The 21,498-nt window shown below is 33.5% G+C and overlaps 1 protein-coding gene across 1 annotated transcript in view; it reads left to right on the forward strand.

Moving 5' to 3' along the window:
* Positions 1–8,783, forward strand: part of LOC145668034 (UPAR/Ly6 domain-containing protein qvr-like) — a 28,555-nt gene extending 19,772 nt beyond the window's left edge. Inside the window, exons 3-4 of the mRNA XM_081735503.1 lie at positions 4,114–4,260; positions 6,354–8,783. Coding sequence (XP_081591629.1) covers positions 4,114–4,260; positions 6,354–6,565 — 359 coding nt within the window. The 3' untranslated portion in view covers positions 6,566–8,783. The remainder of the gene's footprint in view (positions 1–4,113; positions 4,261–6,353) is intronic.
* The last annotated feature ends 12,715 nt before the right edge of the window (positions 8,784–21,498 follow it).

The raw sequence follows: 21,498 nt of genomic DNA on the forward strand, positions 1-21,498 counted from the left end.
TATCTTAAATTAAACATTGGTACACCACTAATATATCCTATAAGTATTATGGCGATATTTAAGGAACAAAGTTTCTAATTACCAAAAATATATTACGGTAAACAGAAAAGTAGGGAAAAACTAGATAAATCAAGGCTTAGAACCTAAATACGAATTTTTCGTGCGTCCACTAATTACCCCATTGTAACGATCTGTACTTCCGTTTGGTAAGTAAGAACAAATGTTCGATTGGCGTAAGTTGACTTGCACTCGGACGCATAGCTACGGATTTATAAACAAAAATTTCTAATTTTTTGCCCAAATTTAGGGAAATTTTAATTTCCCTAATTGCCAACACTGCGCGCAGGCCCGTCCAATTGATGTCAACAGTTAGGTATCCATCCGAGGTATCTACCTGGCAAGTCTTAAGGAGGTCTTTTTACAACGAAGGAAGCTACGGGGGAAAAAGAAGTAAAGGAAATTCGAAATTAGAAAATTCTCGAATTTTTGATTGGGGTGAAATTTGAGAAGGAAAATTTGACACCAGAAGGAAAAGAAATTAATATGATAAACTATTGTCCAACCATATTTGGCAAGAATAATATCGCGATGTCTTAATTAGTGTCCACACAGGAGCGGATTAAAAAGTCACACACCCGTGTGTGCTACTTTGGTCAACTGAGCCACCGAGTGTACATTTGACTACATTTTTTGACTACTAACCCGTGTTGTAGTAGTTATAGTCACGACTAATAATAATATCGTTGTTGTAAACAATAAATTTATAAGGAAAATTTTCTCTCCGTTTTACGTCTTAGTTCCAACACTGTTGGTGAGAAATGCAGGGTGTTTCAAAATGAATATCGGTGTTTTAAGTCTTCGTAGTACTTATTACATTTTACGTACAATTATAAGCAATGCATCAAGTAAAAGAGCATCACAAACAGTCTTTGCTACAAGTGTTCGATGTGAGATTCATTCGTCACACGGCACACATCTAGTCGATAGGCAAGAAAGACCCATAAACTTTCCGCCATATGGCACAAAACACATTCAATTTAGGGGAGTCTCATTTCAACTGTACCATCTCCTGAGGATTTGCTAACGGCCAGATACAAACATTCCAGAAAATCTTCATTGTTATGCAGTAATATTTCATTTGAGAAATTGGCACGTAAACCGTAGTCTGTAGGTTTTAGACCTGTAGCAACTACAAACGATAAGGAAGTAGTTGCAAGCGTCTCCTTCATATTCTTCACACAGACAGTTGCACTGTACAGATTCAGTCTTTATTAAAACACAAAAAGCTTTCTGCTCTCTAGTCTCCATCTTTGCTACTTGCTCTTTCTAACGTCAGACAGAAAAAAACAATGCATGCACATGCGTGAGTACAAAACTGTTTGAGTTCCTCTTTCATTTGATATAATATTTACATTTGTAAGTTAATTGTAATAGACACTACAAAGTTTCAAAACCCTAATATTAATTTTGAAACAGCCTGCATTGCTTAAAATTGTGTCATCTTATATTCATGTCTTGTATATACATATCATCAGGGCCGGTCCTAGGCAATTTGTCGCCCGTGCAATGGCATGATTTGCCGCCTCCCCCTTTCTCCAGAAAGAACAAATCTTAAAAGTCATGATTTTAAGTATGCTACTCCAGAAGGAACAACGAAGGGGACGGTAAGTGCAGTCGCACTCAGAAAGGCTTAAATACTTACTAAAAATGCAATCCCGTTGAGTCTGTTTTTTCTTTAAATATTAATCTATTATATTAGTGAAAGATAAAGCAAACACACCTGCAGAGGAAAGATGATAATCCTTTTTATAGAATTCAATATCGAGCTTTAATCTCAATGTATCAGTTTACAATTCCAGTGCAATTCATGTACAGTGTAAAATATTTGTAGCGTATCAGTATCTAGCGTTTAATTTATGTTGCATTTTACGGTGATTACAGCTACATAAAAATATTTCATACTTAAATAGACGTAAGATGCATTACGAATGACTATTTGAAAAAAAACGAAAGGCAATGTTTTTTTTCTAAAAAAACGTACATCTCTGAAAAAATACGAACGGTTTTGTTCTATTTACAATTCTACTTAGAAGCAAAAATCAACAGATATGCCGCGGCTTTCTCTAATTATGCTAATGAAATCTGTATAGTGCGTTCTTTCGGCCAAAGAGGAGAATTGCATATAGTGGTACGTTTGTTCCAATGTAGCCAGCAAGAGGGAAATAATAAAGCAGGAAAACAGAAATTTTCCGAAATTTTCACCTAAAATCGGGATTTTTTTTTGGCTGATAAGACCGAAACCAAACAGACGCAAACTATCTGAAAATAAACCTTGGTACCTAATAATATATCCCACAATTATTATGGCGATATCAAACAAAGTAAGCATGAAATTTAAAAAAAAAATCTCTTTCTACTTCAGAAATTCACCATTTTCTTACCATTTACAGAGCATGGTTTACTATAAACCTCAACTGTACTTCCTCTAATTATCCTACTTAAACTTTATATGGTGCATTGTGTAGGCTAAAGACGAGCCTTTCAGACAATGGTACGTTTGTTCGAATGCAGCCAAGAAGAGGGAAATAATAGAGAAAAGAAATCTTTCCAAAATTTTCCCCTAAAATCGGGAATTTTCTGTAGCTGTCAACACTGCTACCAGACGGACGCAAACTATCTTAAAACAAACATTGGTACACTACCTAATATCGTGTAGATGCCCCTCCTTTCGTACAGAAATGATTCACATGTAATAAGATGTCGATAACTGTCCGCTGGTAATGTCAACCAAGCTGCGTGTAATGCGGTCTTCCACACCGAGATGTAAGTTGGGGTATAGAGATGGTCATTTCATTAGGTTCTAGAAGTATCCACTGGGGTGAGACCTGAGGAGTTAAAGTCTATTTACTGTCTTTCTCAAGTCATTCTAGCAAAGACTGTGCACAATGGATAGGTTTCCTATTATATGCTGCTGGTGTCTTGAAAGATACATTCGTCATGCAGAAAACTACACATGGTGAGAAGGCAGAAGATCGCAAAACCGAGGATCAGTCACGTTCGTCTACGATCGAGAGAAGACGCAGTCATTGTCATGTAAACATGTCATGATGCCCGCTCAACCTACACTGTTGGTACCAGCGCCTCATAGGGTTTCTGTCAAATACGCAGACGAAAATCTTGAAAGTGAAGTAACAATCGTGACTGATGAAACTAGCTGATCTTCTATTCTTTTATTGTCTAATTCGAATATTCGCTGCATTTGGAGTCTTCAGGGTTTTTGAGCCCAGTTGAGGAGTTGGAGATTCCACGGAGGTATGCTGGAATAGTTTATACATTCGAATGTACGAATATGTTTCCTATTTGACCATGGTTGTAGTCAGCTGCTTCACCGTGTATTAACTGTGCATCCATATCATTCACTGAATGCGGCCCTCGTGAAAACAATCAGATTCACAGTTAACGATTTGTGACATGCCTGCCTTCCCCTCTTATATCAGTTTTGATGGAATATTATTACTTGAACATCCCGCTTGTGGTATCGCACTTTAGATTGAGAAGTTAGTTCTTCGGAACTTTGCTATCAGAGTTTCGTTAAATATTGATGACATTGAAATTTTTATGTAATGGCGATTTCCGAACACTAATTGGTTACCTAGGCTCGTGCACTGTTGGGGTACCTGAGGAGTAACCACGAACTCAGGTGTCAAGGAGATCGAATCCTCCAACTATTAGTAGCGGTAGACATAGTTCAATTATCTATGGCTGGAAATGCAGATCACACGTTTTCACTATCATCAGATTCACCTTATGCAATTGGAAGATTGTCTGAATTTTGCGACTGATAGCTCCTTTCCAGAAAATCAATATCTTAGCAATCATCGGCGATCGGAAAACAACTCATGAACTTTACTTAGAAGAGTTCATGATTAGAAGAGTATTATATAACATAACTTATATAAAAGAAGCTAGAGAAAAAGTACTTACAGTAAATAAAAATTTCTAAAAATTATATGTATTCACTACACAACAATAAGGAGTTAGTAACTTAAGTATGATGATATTTTAAATGTCCTTATATTGCACTAAGTTCTAAATAATTTTACTATTATTTAGATCGCATTATTAATTGCTATGAATGCAATAATTGGGAGGATTCTAGATGTGGAGACCCCTTCAACTACACCATTCATCCCGAAGATGAACCAGCAACCAGAGAGTGTAAAGGATGCTGCGTTAAGATGGTCAGACATCTTAAAACACGTAAGTAAATTTCAAACTAAGGCAATGTACTTTATCTCAGATCAATATCGAATGTGATTAATAACAACATGCAGACACATTCAATATCGCTTTGTGTCAGGGTCAGCGTTTATATTTTACTTTAATTAATGTGTTCTTCCCCTCATCATTTTCAACTCAGCTTCACTTTCAACTTCAAAAGTGATTTAAATATTCATAGATGATCACTAAATGCTTTTGTGCTGCTTCAGATGTTTTGAACGTAATTCAATTGGTCTAGTTAAGCCAATAGAGTGACTGCCCCTGGGGGGCACATCGGTAACCATTTGAAATTTATCATTATTCGCTAAAGGAAGAAAAATTATATAACATCTAGTTCTGATAGGTAGCTTTATAAAGCTTTCTTCGCCTAACTCGTAGCTTTAAAACTTAAATTTTTGCTGATGTGATTTTGCTCAATATTTATCACTGATCTACTTGCTATTACTAATTTTAATGCATTTTGTAACAGTATGTATGAAATTTGTAAATTTATTTCTCATTAGCAAATAAAACATCAAGTTTTCTAAGTCATTAATTTATTTCTCATTAAAATATAATAAACATACGTTGGTATATACAACAATTCCAACTTCACCTACTTATGATTGGCCAAGCACCGTATATTAAATGTTACTATTATAGTTCAAATAGATTGAAACAAATTCACTTAATTTCGATTATTATTATTATTATTATTATTATTATTATTTGCATATTTTGAAAGCACGGGTGGCAAATTGTGGAAATCGATTTGTTTTACTAAACTAATCATTTATGTTATTGAAAATTAATTTAAAACGATGGTTGAAGAATATTATCAACAATACCATGCATCATCATTGATATTACGCAATTTAGTTTCTTACAGTATGCATTAAGCAGTCTTAATATTAATCCAAAAAATTAGTTGTTTTTTTTTCATATGATTGGTTCTGAAATGAAATCCAAACATTTACTATTTCCATTGTTATTTACTGTTAATAGTGCGACTGAGCTTTTCTTTTGAACTCAAGTATTTATTTTGTGATTGTTAAATGACAATGCAGATCTATTGCCTTTTGAATTTATGGTGATGAACCAGTGGAGTCTCTATGCGTGACATGCGACATTTCTCTGCAAAATTCATATGATTTTCTGGTAGGTCAAAAGTGTTAAAATTAAATATTTGTGTGATTCAGGGACTATATCGTATAATATGAAAAAACGTGCGAAGAGCAGAGAGGTAAGATACATATTACTTCTAACAACATAAATTACTTCAAGAGTTTGATATTCTCATTAATTCTTATGTTTTTGTTTAAAGTATTCTCTTGGTCTTCTTTTCTTTTTTTCAATGTATTTTTAGCCAGAAAAAAGCTTTCTAAACTATACGCATTAAACACAATAAGTCTTTAATACAAACTGTATCATTGAACTGCCAATAACTTCTAGGTTTACAATTGCTTAGTGCTTGATTTTGTATATATTACATACACATATAACAAAATTAATATAAACTGCTGTATAAAAAGTTGAATTTCGTTGATACATATGGTATGTAATGTTAGTGTACGATTGTCCAGCATATTTGCAAAACAACAACTTTCAATGAAAACACAAATTTCGTTATGAGTAGAGCAGAATTACAACTAAAGAAGGAAAATAAAACCTGTCAAACGTAAGTAATCGTATACTACCTAAAAATTAATATAACTGGCAATATTGAAAGGAGAGAACGTACTTTAGTAATTCAATAATTTTATAGGGTATGAAAAATTTAAATGTGTTGTTTAATACAATTTATTATTGAGAAAGTGAAAAATATTTACGAAAGAATTGCGGTAAATGTTAAATAAGCACAGCAGTACATTAAAACTGTTTTCGGATTATTTCAGTGCTAATTTCTCCTTTAATCTCTTTATTACGCGAAGTGCGAATTGCAAACATCATTATTAACTTAGCAAAATTATTATTTTGCAAATATAGCTTTTATTCGTTTCAGTAAATTTCTAATGTTAAAACTAACGTCTAACTTAATAAATATAATAACCATTTAATGTACAATTTGTAATTGTCAATTTGTCTCTTTTCAGCGCACGAATACATTAGACGAACCTGCACTAGCGCACTTGAAATTAACCTATTTATGGTAGGTCACATCTGCATGGGGGAAGGAAGTGGCGAAGGTCACATGTGCTTCTGTGAGGAAGATAGGTGTAATACTGCGACGCCTTTAGGAAATGGCATCAGCAACTTACTCTTACTGACTGTAACACTCAATTTCTTGAGAATGGCTCTCACATAGGCAGACAGTATTAAAAAGAAAGCCGTAAGATGTTGCTGATTTCTTAGTTCTTCCTAGCATGCTTTGGGCTACATCATCTCACTTCGAACCTCGTGAGTTCTGCATACTAGCTGCATACACTTTCTTCCTCAAATCACATATATGAACAATATAAAAAAGTACATTAACACATTTTCTTAAAACATTTGGAACTCAACAAATATTACGTATTGCTGAAAATGAGATTTGGAAAGAGATTTGATAAATGCCATGATTGAATTTGTGATACCGGATACTAACCCAAAGACAGCTTTCTCAACATATCTTCCATAGTAGTTTCATTTTGGGTTGAGATTCACTGCTAATGAATTTCAATGTTCATTCTTTGGGTTCAAATCCACTACTAATGGGCTCCAACACCGTTTTGGTTGCAAAAGTGAATCTTAAGATCCCTTCTGTGTTCTTATAGAGATTTGCTCTGTTATAGTAATTAATTTTGCGAACTCTGTTTACACAAATACCGACTTCGTTTACATCGAAACAATTAATAATTAGTTGAAATCTAACAATTCACTTTGAAAAGTACTCTTACTCTTGAACTGTGCTAATTCTTACTTTGGAAAAGAATTGCCAGTTTGAAACAATTTTACCAGATTGGTTTCGAAAAAGACAGCATGCTGAATTTAAGACATAGTTTTCTAAAACTACTTAATGATTTTTTTAAAATAAATTTTTAAGGTAAGAGTTCTTATGTATAGTTACAGTTCTGATTCGTTATAGAACTTCAAATTAAGTGAAACATTTATTAATTAGAAAATTCTTAAAATGAATTGGGTTAATGTTTTACAATACATTTTAATGAAATCAGAAGTACAGGAAATCCACAAGCGGAGTTATCTGTATAAATGGTTGAAAATACAGTATTTTGGGCTCTTTTTTTCTGGAAGTTATAAGTAAAAGAAAGTACTAGAATTTGCTACTTCTAGGAGGGTTATTTGAAATAGAGGGATATATAGAAGCTATTGTGTGGCCTGCGTCGGTGCTTTCCACCTTGCGTTTGTCACCTATCTTCAAAATTGATTTATTATATGTTCAAGTGAACTAGTGTTGTGGTGACCTTGAAGTAAATTGGCATTCTGGATCAGAAGAATTTGACGATATTGAATATGTGAGGCTTTATAAATGAACTCCCCTAATAACTTGTAAATATTTAGTGTTACAACAAATTGTGAGCTGAATTGTAATTTGTCAAATATTTATAATGATTTGGAGGATAGATATTTTCGAAATATAGGTACTGAAATTTCTAACGTGCTCACGCAAATTATTTATACAATGAGTACAGTTGCCTGAAACTTTAGCAAAATTGTATTTTATAAAGGGTTCGGTTTATTCATAAATCACAACATTCTCTGTTGCGTCCTTTATATAATTTGGTGTAGAAAACCAATAGAATTATAACACAATAAAATGGTGTGAAGTTTTTCATGTATATGGATCGGTTAGTGTAAAGACTATTTCCGTCCATAATTTGTAAAGTTAACGGTATATATTTATCATGTTCAGTGACATTTTATATTTTGTAATACAAAAGGTTACATTCTACTTGCCGAGAGCATATGGCTAACGGTTAATCTTACTTTTATATTTTTTGTATAGATAAATGAAAAATCAATCATTTCTTCGTAGTCGAAACCTCCTTACGGACTGAAGCGGTTTTAACGTCAACCGATGCATTAGAAGTGAATAAAAATACAGAGGACTGTTCAGGAGGTGCTTTCTCCTCGAATCAGATAATGTTAATAAATGATGTATGTATCAATTTATCTTCTCTCGTGAAGTCCACCATATTTTAAGAAACGTGTGTAGAAAGTTATCATTACCTTAGGCATTATAACTCATGAACGCTTTCACTCCTAAAATCGTTATTTCATATATAGCTGACTATTTAGTCTTTCCTACTTCATTCCTAAAAGATAAATTAATAAAGTTAACAAAAACATAGACCAGTGTCAAATATAAATCAACGTATTTTTTCATCATTTAAATCCTTGTGTCAGTATTAAATTATTATCGTTGTTGTAAATGAATTAAGTATATATTTTCATTGAGATACATAGTTTTGCATATATGTTCAATTAAATAATTTGATTTCTAAAGTGAAATCTTCGAGATGTATCAATTTATTTGGGATTGTTATTCATTTCGTAGAATTTTGTAATATATATATAATAAACTTGTAAAATCAAGTCGTGCATATTCTTATCCTTTTCCTATATATTTTTCGTAATAAACTTATTATACATTTTTATATAAAATATGAGGTATGTATTGATGAAATAATAAATTATTCCAACCAAAACACACACCAGAATACAAAATAAACTGCGAAAGAAGCGTTATCCTGTCGAATCACATATAATGTGACCGATTGTATTGTTGTAATACGCATTGCAGCAGATATCACTATGACAGAAGCCTTGTATATTATTAAATTTCTTCAGGACACCCAGAGATATTGGTTCTTAAATATGTTTTTAAATTTGTTCCATGTAAATGTTATATTCAAATTTTCGGCCAATCTAATGTGCAGGAAAAAATGAAGCTACAAATGTGAGAAAATCTATTCAATACATGCATTCGTTGAGAAGTTGCCTGGAAAAGTGGCGTATTGGCGAAATTGCAACCAGTTCACAGCTGAGTGTTGACTATTAAGAAATTGAGGCTGTGTAATGATTATAAGACCTAATGTTTTTTCAGCTAAAAATTAAAAATTACATTTCTTAATTGATTGAAATTTTCAATATTAGCAAATATCTAGTTTATTCGTTTTCCCCTAATCCTCCAATAAACAGCTCTATTGTTTTGTGTTATGATAATGTGTTTGTATTTGTGCATACTAAGAACTTATTTTGTATTTCAATACTTCAGTTTTATAACATAATAATTGCAATGCAAACGAAAAATATCATTGTCACATTTTTTTTAAAAAAAGTGATACTTTTTGAATAATTGAAAGAAAAAATTGTTTCAATACTTAAAATCTTAAAAACAGTTATTACAAGTTTTGTTACATAGCTATGAATGGTGCTAATTTTCGTTTAACAGGCTTTGCTACTACACTATGCAGTTTGTGAATTGTCATTGTGAATTTGTTTTAGTGTGAATATCGTATAACATTTGAGGGCAGTCGGTTTCTAAAGTAACATATTGTAACTAAGCACTTTTTACATTTAACGAACTTTAGAAAGTTAGGAATATATTGGATCTCTCTAATAGCATCTTTAATCAAAGCCTGATACACATTGTGATCATTGAGAAATATACGAGGAAAATAATTCCTATACATCAAGGAAGAAATGTTTCCTGTTAATTTATAGCTAGTGGCAGGTGATAAAAGCAATAGCAGACACACGCAGTACGGTGTCTTAGAACTCGGTAAAGACGAGATCCCCAAAGAATGGGCTATATATTACATACTGAAATGAGAAATTATAAACACAAAAAAAAAACCTCTACAGCAGATAATTTATCAATCTTAACAATATGGTTGTATCACGTTCTTAATAACTCAAATTACGCAAAACTTGTAATAATTATTTAAAAAATTGAGACGTTCAGAAGCCAAACCGATTAACTCATTTTTTTTGTTTTTTAGTTCTACATATTTTTGACTTGGAAAAGATACATTCCTTTCAGAGGCAAACTCGATTAGTTCCATTGTCTAACAATTTGCCACTAAAATGCATAAACGTTCTGATCACTCTCATTTAAATACATTGTATCTAAGTTACTAAAATGCTCACTACTGAAAAATCTCGTTTGGTGGAGGTAATCGGTTTGGCATCTGAACTTCTCAATTAATAATTTGATCTACCAGTCGTAAATTTGAAACACTTTCATATTCATTCCACCCTATTAAATGAAAAATTAAACTACTTCCTTTAGATTGCTTCATTGATAAAATGAGTTTGGTAACAACTACACTTTAGAAATTGTACCTTTATCATTTGATCTACCTTTCACCAACAACACATAAAAAGTTTTTTTTTAATTATTTAAGACTACAGTGATATTTATTTCAATTAAATCTGCCCCTTGGTGACAAAGTTGTGCTGCTGCAATAACTAAGTAATCTTAGGTGTTAGGCTTTGTATTCTAAAGCATAATTCATCATGGGTTCGAGTCCTATTGAAAAGCATATGTATTTTAAGTGTCGTTAAATTTTGTTATCCTTTTCCGCTTAGATTTCGTAGACTATAGAGCAACTACGCCGACTTACTAAAATTTATGTTGGTGCATATAATGGCAGGACGATATTTATTTATATTTAGTTATTTTATTTATTTATTTATTTGATTTATTTAGTTATTTGATTTATTTATTTTTAGTTAAAATATATTATGAATACTATCATAAAGGGCTGTGCTCTGATAAAGTAAAATATACCGATACTATAAGAATAAGTTGGGACTGTCCTACCTCAGTCGGTAACACGGCCGACTCAAACGTAAGGGAAACGGGTTCAAACCCGGGTCCAGATTATTTGTGTGGGTGCCGGAGGCCCGAAGCACCTACGAAGTCGGCGCGCATGCAATAGAGTAGGATGAGTTAAGAGAATGCAGAGGACAAGATCCTTGTTCAGAGAAACTGAGAAAAAGAAAAGTGGTCAACACACTTGCTTTTTGTGTGTATGATTTAAAATTTGATCCCCAGTGACGTTACTTACCCCAGATATAATCTCAAATAGTAGTTCATTGCCTTCTTAAAGTTCATTTTAAAATAGAACATACACTTCCCATGAATAGTTTAGATTTAAATGAAGGAGATATTCTTTTTATGTGCCATTTTTCAGCACTGTGACTGGTTCTTCCGATGGAAGGGAATTCAACCGCACAATTTCTTTACATAGGTAAGAAGACAATATCCAAAGTTGTTTTGTTTTTTTATGAGATCGTTACCTGTATAGTTTTACTGTTAACTGTACGCAATAGCGTTCTTTAGACATAAAATTATGTGCTTTTCAAACACAAGATGTTAAACATAATGTAAAAGAATATTTACTAAAAGAAAGTGTGAATTTCAGGGAGTCATTTCTTTTATAGGGCACTCCGAAACATTTATGACGTAGAATATCGTAGTACGGAAAGTACAAACTAATACAAATCAATGACGTAACGATGTCTAGCTGGACTTGCCTGTGAAAATAAATTTCAGGCCCCCTAAAAATGTAATAAAATCTTACAGCAACTAAATGAATTATAATTAGTTATGCCTATTGTAGTAGACAAAAATACAAGTTAATGCTCAATCCATCATTAGGTTATATCAGCTGTGGTGAATAAATCAACTATTTAGGATATAAACTGTCGAGATTATTTATATTAATACAAAGGACAGAAATGCTATATTCAGTGGCCATGTGTATGTATCTGCTCCGTGTACTTTAAATATTTATAAAACTGTATTGACATTGACCTCTCATTAGCTGAACTGCACTGAACATAAAATGGAAACCTGCTTCAGTGCAACGATTTCTCAAATCATGGAATTCGATGAAAAGAAAATTAAGGACATGATTGAGCAAAGAAATAATGTGTTGACTTCTGTATAAGTTAGGATTGTTATCAAAATTCCAGTGTTATTCCTCCATTGTCACAAATTACTCCCTGAAGTAGATTAAACGTTATTTACACGACATTGAAAAATGTTGACTCGAGAATAATCCTAAATTTTTTAACTAAGTAGGGTGGAAACGAGTGTCAAATGTTAAGTCTGTTGTAGTTTTGTGGATAGTTAATTATTTTTATGCTTCAATTTTTCATACCTCCTGCTTTTTCATTTTGCAATCTCCTTATTTCACAGTTGGTACATTCTATTGTCAGCAACAATGGTCTATTTTTGAGACGGTAAGTATTCTTAACACCTGAACTGGCTCCAGTACAATAACCAATTATAGTTATTTTATTTTATTTATTTATTTATTCTTTTTTGACAATCTGTTTTGGCTGTAATAAACTCTTGGACTACCCTAGAAAATCACGTAGAGCGCAGGTGTTAGAGGCCATAAGGTTATGCTGCTGGTAACAAAAAATCATTCTATATGACAATAACTTCATTTCGTATAGACGTTCTTACTTTTGAGCTTTATTTTGTCAATGTATTATTGTGAACAAAGAGTAAGTTTCTACGTGTTTGAATGCTAATGTAAAGTGAGGCTCTAGTTAAATGCAAATATTGCATGGTTGACCAAGCTCGGTAATGAAATTGGTTAGTTTTAAATTCGTAAGAGGTATCTGTACTTGTTGGAAATTGTCGCAGTCAATATCAAAGAGTAATACAATCTTGAAAAGTGATCAAGTCACTTATTTAATTTACTACTGGTCAGTACTAAGAGATCACTAACACAGTTCATTTTATAAGTAGAAATTGAAAAGCTATTGCATAGATAAAAAACTCAACAATTCATATTGATGCTACTGTCTATATCTAACTAAACATTATAGTCTTGTGCAGTGGCATATTTAGGATTTTGTTGTGGGGGTGGGGGTCTATGCACAACACCCACTTGTATTTTTTCGTTTGGGTGCCGACAAATTTTAATAAAATAATGCATATAACAAATTTATTTCGGGAGGGTTTGAGCCCAAGAGCCACCTCCTAAATGCGCCATTGATGTGGTTTGATAATATAGCTTAAAATCCATCAAAAACATTTTGACCCTGAAACAACTTAAGGTCAATAAAGCTCCAGAAATTCGTTATATGTCAGCCAAACATGAAAGCTGACTACACTATGAATTGTTATGCCGTGTAGTTAAGATCTATGATACTGTGCTGCTTCCTTCAGATTTCACAAAATATACTACAGCACATCCCCCAAAAAACCATCAGCGACCAAATATGAACAGTACTGCACCTTAAGTTTAGTAACTCACGCATCAAAAAGTTATCACTATCATTATAATGTGAGAGATCGAGAGGAGAATAGACGTTATACTTTCAGAGAATCAGTTTGGGCTCAAGAAAGACGTAGGCACAGAGGAAGCAATACTAGCGTTGAGAGTTATCGTCGAAAAACGGCTAAAGAAAGAACAGGTCATGTTTATTGCCTTTGTAAATATGGCAAAGGCTTTTGACCGAGTCAATTCGAACATCCCCTTCCAAATGCTGAAGGAGACAGGAGTAAAAGAGAAGGACAAGAGAACAATACAGAACTTATATAAAGAGTTGGCAGTTATCAAGAGGATGATTGTATTAGAGAAGGAGTGAGACAAGTACGTTCACTCTCTCCTGGACTTTTCAACGAATCCATATAAAGGGTTTGGACGAGATGAGAAAGGTACTTGGATGAATCGGTGGAATGAAGGTACATGGACAACGAATAGTCAGGCTTCGTTTTGCTGACAATACAGCTGTGTTGGCAGAGAACAGAAACCAACTTGAAGATGGAAGACATGGAGACCACTGTCAGCTCTGGTTATAATATGAAACCAAATAGAGGAAAAAACAAAGATACTGGCAGTGAGCATAGACAACACAACGGCTAGCTGTAAGCTGGGAGAAGACCGACTTGATAGTGTGTACTCCTTTAACTAAATTGAAAACTAAATAACATCAGATGGAAGAGGCAAGACAAAAATTGGAAGCCGCTTACATCAGGCAAATACTACTTTCAAGAAGAAATGTATCATATTCACTAACAAGAATGTTAGCATGCTCCTCAGTAAGAATCTTATTAAGACCTTTGGAGGACATTACTCTGTGGAATGAAACTTGGACATTCAGGAAAGAAGAGAAAAGAAGAGTAGTAGCATCGAGTACTGGTGGTACTGATGGGTGTTGAAAATTCCCTGGATTGCAAAGTGACTAACGAAGAGGTGTTGAGGAGTACTGAAGAGGAAAGCCGTGCTCGTAGAAACACTAAGGAAAAGAAGAACCATCTGGGCAGATCACCTCCTGAGACACGGTGAACTTATTAACACCTTCATCGAGGATACAATCAAAAGTAGGAATGCCACTGGCCAACTATGACTTAGAGTTCATCAAGCAAATAATGGACGTGCCAAACTATTTTACCACGAAGAGGATAGCAGAAGATCGCGAGGCCTACAGAGCTGCTGTAAACCATTCTTCAGATTGATAACTTAAGACTTGTAAACGAACATTAACAGCTGTTAACATGTAATGTACCATTACAGTTGAAAGTAATGGCAATTTTTTTTTTACGCACCCTGTACCTAGTAATTTTTTTTATTCAATTTCGGTTTAGCTACACAATTTATTTACTCCCTTTACTTCGAATTAAATATAATGAATCGAAAGGTTTCATTAATAACCATATTTCCCACTGTATAATATATTTATTTACATTTTGATTAAGTGTAAATCCCATTTTCTGATATATAAGTTGAAAAGTTTCCAGGTTTACCAGTTTGACGTCATACCGAAACATAGTTCTGTCATTGGATATAAATTTTCTTAATTTCAGACCAATGTAGAATTTAGTCAGGTACCTAACCTTTTCCCTCACCCCCTCTCAGTAGTCCTTAGTCACTTTCAGATCCGGTTATATCTGGATTTACCAAATTTCCATTCGCTTTGTAATTTCCGCGGCTAAAGTTTTCTTTCTGATTGGAGGAATTCTCCTACCTCTGGCTTTTTCGGCGCAATGTTATCAGAATAATCAAGAACGACTCTACGAGCACAGCCGTGGAAATCAACTACGCTATACTGGCTGGTAAAGACGTGGATTTCGAGTGTAAAACAGGTAAAATTTAGACTAAATGTCATCGTAAACGTCGTGTGATCAATCAGGAGCCAGGAAACCCATATTTTTGTTGAAAGAACTGCAAAACCAGGGGAAAATATCTGATTCAGGATTTCGGTTTGCAGGAAGCCATGTTTGCTGCCCAGCTATAACAGCAAAAGTGAAAGAGTGACTTTACTTTTTTTTTTCTTGTTATTCCAAATTCAATTAGGGATTAGGGAAATTACGACCTGATTAGTGCATGTTGGTCGTGTATTAAGTAAATGTGAATTATTATTATTTATTTCGTAATTGCATGTATGTAGTAGGTTTAATAGTACTGTAAATAATCATAATGGCAGCTTAAGTTAGTTCAAAAGGGCTCCTATCCCCTTTTCTGAATTGAACCGGTTCTAGCGGGGGAATGGGTTAGTTATTGTTCGTTTTAGGGCCTTTTCCCCTTTCAGGGGAAGGGTCCCTACATAAACCTCGTTAAGGTGCCCCCCGGGCATCAACTTTTGGTAGTCATTATGTAAACAATTGGTCAGGTCAATTGGACCTAGTGTTTACCTTTCTCATTTTGCCCCTCTAAATTTAATAGAGCCGACGGTATATATCAGAAGGGAGTATTTATTTTGTCAACATGCATGTAACTAAATGGTGCATGTTTGGTTTAGTTAGTTGTTTTATGTATAGTATTAGCAGTGGTGTATGTAGTTAGTAGTCTTGTGTGAGTGTGTGAATTTTTGGTTAGGACAGTGTATAAATATGTGTTAATTTAGTACCATTTTCCTAACAGAAATAAACCAGAGTAAATATTAAATTTCTGATTAATGAGTACAAGTATACATTTCAGTACACGGTAAATTATGCCTCCACTACAGCGCCACAGCGTCCAGTTTCGGTACTCAATTGTTTGTTGACAATACGACATCGCATAACTTAGTGATCTAGGTTGTTGGATTTTAGTCATTTATTCAAAAATTACTTTCATTGGACATGGATTTCGGGTCAGATGAGTATACCTTCGTATAAAATAGCATGAGATCTTACTGTACTGAAAATTTCAGCTTGCTAGGGTCAGTAGAAATTGAAATATCCGCCGAAATAAAGAATACCTATTTTCTTAATAGAAGTAAAGTCCATATGCTGTTACTGTTTGGTTCAAAATGTAGTATTATATTCTTTTTTCCCGTGGCTGTCGAAAATTCCATTGTTGCTTCAGTTTTATCAACAAATCAGAAATAGATTAATCATTGACAATTTAACTTTCCGTAAATACATGTATGATTTTTTTTTAAACCTGCAAGGTAAATACAATTTGGGTGCTTCGAAATAAAGAGTACGTGGTTCGATGAATGTGATCGTGTGGTGGTTTGAGCGTGATAGATTGTGATAGTTATATATATATATATATTTATTACTGCGTAATGTAGATATGTGTATGGCCTGCGTGTAAAATGTACGAAATAGGGTGTTTATAAAATATTACTTCGTGCGAAAATTAGTAGATAATGAATGAATGTAATGATATGTTAATAATACGATATATAATATGAACGAGATGACGACCCCTATATTTAAATGGATAGGCCTAGTGAATTTTATATAGTGAAAATATGAATATGTTTACAAAAAAAAAAAAAAAAATCTCTCGCGTTTTGACTTCCACACCAGTGCATTCATCCAACCGAGTTTGCTACTTGAATGTAAATTATAATTGGGAATTGTGTGTTACTTTGCATTTATGTACCTCATAATAACAGCCCCAGATCTTAAGCCTTTCAATAGATAGAGTAGTATCATGTGGGAATTACTTCTAAAGGATGACAGAAATGATAATTAAGAAAACCAACTGCTATATCCTGTGATCATCGAAAAGTACAGGTTTCGGTCATTTGTATTTTTAGCATTCATAGCCTCTCCGAGATTTTTTTTTTTTTGTTTTTGTTGCTTACCTTATTTATTTATTGTGCAGTGTTCATATAACTCAGTTCGGACTATCCGATTAAATTAACTGCTACTAAATGTAGCGTACCCGGACGTCGACCCCTAGTCCCCTTAAGTATTTTCATGTCTTTTCTTAGTTTAATTAGATGAGGGAAATTAACGACGTCCCAGACGGTGGCATGTCTGCGCTGGGTAGCCATCGGTGATGTTTCGGTAATTGAAATCACCGATCCAAAATTCAGTTTATTTATTTAATTTTTTTTTTAATTTTGGCGAATTACTAATTAGGGATACCTTAGCTATTACTCTAATTTCATCCCTATTCTGGAATCTTCTAGTTTCCAAGAGGTCGGATGATTTTTTTTTTCTTGAAATTCTAAATTAGCGCCTTCTCTAACCTTCCGGACGATTTCCGGGAACCTGCTGGTTTGGGCCGGATACGGGGATCGGATTTCAATCTTACAACCAAATACTTGTGGGATTGGGATCTGATGGACACAGAACTTGCATCCTTGGCAGCAGGGCGTTCCTTGAGTCTACGTATTTGAGTAGACCACCCTTTTGGCATGTTAAGAATATTTTGGCTATGGATTTGTCGAGATAGAAATTCGACTTTCGTCTTTGTAGCGTTAGTTACTTCTCACTTAAGTCTTTGGCGCCACTCTTCTTCGTCTTCCTTCTTCTCTATCTCTCTCTGTCTTCATTACTTCGAGATTTTTTTTTTTACTTTTTCAACCTGCCCCCCCCCCCCCCGATTTCTGAAACTCATGAAAATGTACAATATTCCATATCACTTATTTCGATCGTATGTACTAACTGAGACATCGAGGGATGCAATTCGTGGAGGTATTGCAGCACATCTCGGGACCATTTTCGCGATATTCAATCCACCACTGGAGAAATTGATGGGAAGGTACACTATGCTTTCGGATTCCTAGAAACATTCGTTATTCATGGATCATACAAATTATATCCATTGACAACTGATTTCTGGTTTTTATTTCTATTGATTGGTCATATAGTGTGTATGTATTAGTAGTCTGGGCCCACTAGTTTCCAATAACATTGATTTTTTTTATATACATCTATATATGTGCTTACATAGTTTTAAAAGTTACGTGCCTGCTCAATTTGTTACATTTCCACCTCTTATGTCACTAAATAACACCAACTATTTTTTATATATATATATGCGGATCTTTAGTAAATTGAAAATGATTATTGATTATCGGGTTTATACATAGAAAGTACAATGTTGCAACCTTATGAGAGAAAAAAGTGAATTTTGATAGTCAGGGTTTTTGTTTTGTCTTTGAGCCAATAAAATATAAACATTTATAAAATATGAATACTTGTCGAATATGAACGGTTATGTAGAATTTAAACGTCGACAAAATACTACGATGGATATTAAAGTGAAATTTATTGTATTGAATAATATGAATATATATATATATGAGTATGTATGTAATGGGCTCGGTATTTACCCTGGTTTTGTTTAGGTTGCCATAGGTTTTTGACACCCGACCGTTACCAACTATTTGTGACATATAGTGTTACCGCGTATATTGTAATAAATTACATTTTGTTGAGTGGTTACTGATGTCTGTAACTATTAAAGTTGAATATAATGTTAAATACCGCATGTAAGTAAAACGAGTAGCAGGTCGTAATATAAGTAAAATAACCCTAATCCTCATCCAAATTTATGCGCAAGATCAAAGTGAAATTAATAACCTACGAAACAGTGTGCCCCACCAACGAATCTTCTATCAGTAGACTCTGAAACAAATCCTTCCCCTACGATCAGAAATTTAACTATTCAGTGACTAGAATCTTTTGACTACAAGATCTATACTATAAAGAAAATTACTGGTCTTAAATTTAATGAAGAGAAATTTAGTTGATAACTTAATGTGAATACCGGAATATGGAAATATGTTCTCAATATCTGTGACTGGATTCAAAATTTTTTTAACCTTGATAAACTTTGAAATTTTATATTGAGTGCGTCGAGTGACGAAATGAGAAATATAAATATATATGTGATATGAAGCGACTATTTGTCTATAGCTAAAACAAAACAATTAAACACTCTCATGGACACAAACCACAGTGCGAAAAGAGAGTTGGAAAAAGGAGCTATTATCGATGTGAGAACAAAGACTCATAAAATCGTCGAAATGTCTCCTCTTGGGACAGAGACCTAATAAAATGTTACTAAAGTGTTTTTTTTTTTTAAGGATGATTAACCAATTATATTTTTTTTTCTTTCTTTTCCGCAACGATATATATATAGATTCATTACACTGAATCCTAAATGTATTGATCTTTGAATTTTTTTTATTTTTGTCTTTCATTTTTTTTTGTTTTGTCAAATTCTCTTTTATGTAATTCAACTTTTAATATATATATAGGAAGAGAAATGTGTTATTTGGTCTTGATAAAATTAGCGAATTTCTATGCATGTTAATGAAACATTCTTTCCATGTATTAAATTTTTTCCCTGTTATGTCCAACTAATTTTTCTTTTATTGAAATGTAATAAATGTATATAGTAATGTAGTTAGGTTAGTTTAATTTAACTAAATACAACCCGAAGTATACATTGTCCTGTATGAATGTGTGTGTGAGTGAAATGTAGGTTTAGTATTAAGTGCATCCATTATTTTGACATATATGTGTGATTTATTATAATTAATGGTAGTTATCAATTAAACTCATTGAATGTTAATACTAACTTAAGTTGGCTCTATGAAGGAAGTAAAAAGGACTGAAGTAGCCTGAACGAATGATCAGCATGGGAGAACTGTGAGAGTCAAAATCTACGAATATGTAATACTCTGATTTTTTTTTTTTTTCTTTGTGGTCGATTCTAACATGCCATCAACTTCGTCGTTTATTTTTCAAATATTGGATATTAGTGGAAATATTGAATAAACTGTAGAATTAAACTTTCTCATCTATCTCAGATCTAGATAGGGATAATTTGGTAGTTAGGGTTAAATGGATCTAGATCGGGGATGTGTGGGTTAACATGTGTCTACCCTTGATCACCTTAATACCAAATATTAACCCAATAGCTATTGGAATTCGATAATTATTCACTTTTCTTTACCATATTTTTCAAAATATTCAGTAACAGCTTCCTCTTTATCACCTTCTTACTTTACCTCTTTCCTTTTCTATTTTCCTTTTCCTTTCTTCATCTTCTTCTTCTATTTTTTAATAAAACTGAAAAGGGGGTCGTGACTGGGAATCCTAGATGTAATAAACACGGTCATGTATTTAGTTATTTTATTTCATTCTCTTTAGAAGTCCGATAAAAAGTTTTCTCGTTTCAATCGAATCTAGTATGTTCAAAATTAAGAAACGGTGGTTTCTATGGCAACGACGACTCTCCCTTTTACAGTTTTAAATTGGCGACACGTGACAAGACTGTTGCTATGGTAACCATGTTTACTGTGGTAACGGATCTGAAAATGCTTATTGAATAATACCAGTTATCATGCCAATCAGTTTGAGTTGGTGAACCGCGATAAGAATGGTTGTTATGGCAACGTTTGTTTCCATGGCAACGGATCTCAGTTTGAATGGCAACCGATAGATTTGAAATTTTTTTAAGAATGTCAAAGAGTGAGGTTGAAGGCATGTTGAATTGATTACAACATTGAAATTAATAAGAGAAATTTTATAGTCAAATGAAATAAGTAGAGTCGTTGGCTACTTTGTCATTTTTGTTTCCTTTTCTAAGGGGGAGAAAGAGAAGGAGTGTCCAAATTTTTCTAAAATTAGAATTAAACGCTAGAAGGGTTTCAAGGAAGGAAAGAGAATGGGAGTCCTTTAAGTCATGAATAATACTTGTCTGGATACCAAATAAGTATTTTATAGTATATGTGTATTTTTGCTATATATATCTTGTCTTTTGTAAAGTGTAAAGTGTCTCAAAACTATGGCAACAAAAAAGGTTGTGGTGTCACAGGGCGAGTGTGAAGTCACGTGCACTCAATGCACATTAGATGAAAGAGAGAAAAGATCTCGCGCCCCGCGAAGATTAATTAGATGCACCGGTTGTGGACTAAAATGGATCCACTTTGCTTGTTCCAATTTAGATGACACTGCTGAAAATGCAGAAAAGGTGCAAACCGGCGAAATAGAAAAATATTGTGAGGATTGTGAAAAGGACCGAGGCCAAATATCTCCAGCGGAGATATCTGACCTCGACGATGAGGAAAAAAATGAAAATCACAGTGATT

This window comes from Thermobia domestica, chromosome 13 (assembly GCF_964235325.1).
Source record: "Thermobia domestica chromosome 13, izTheDome1.hap1.1, whole genome shotgun sequence".
NCBI lineage: Eukaryota > Metazoa > Arthropoda > Insecta > Zygentoma > Lepismatidae > Thermobia > Thermobia domestica.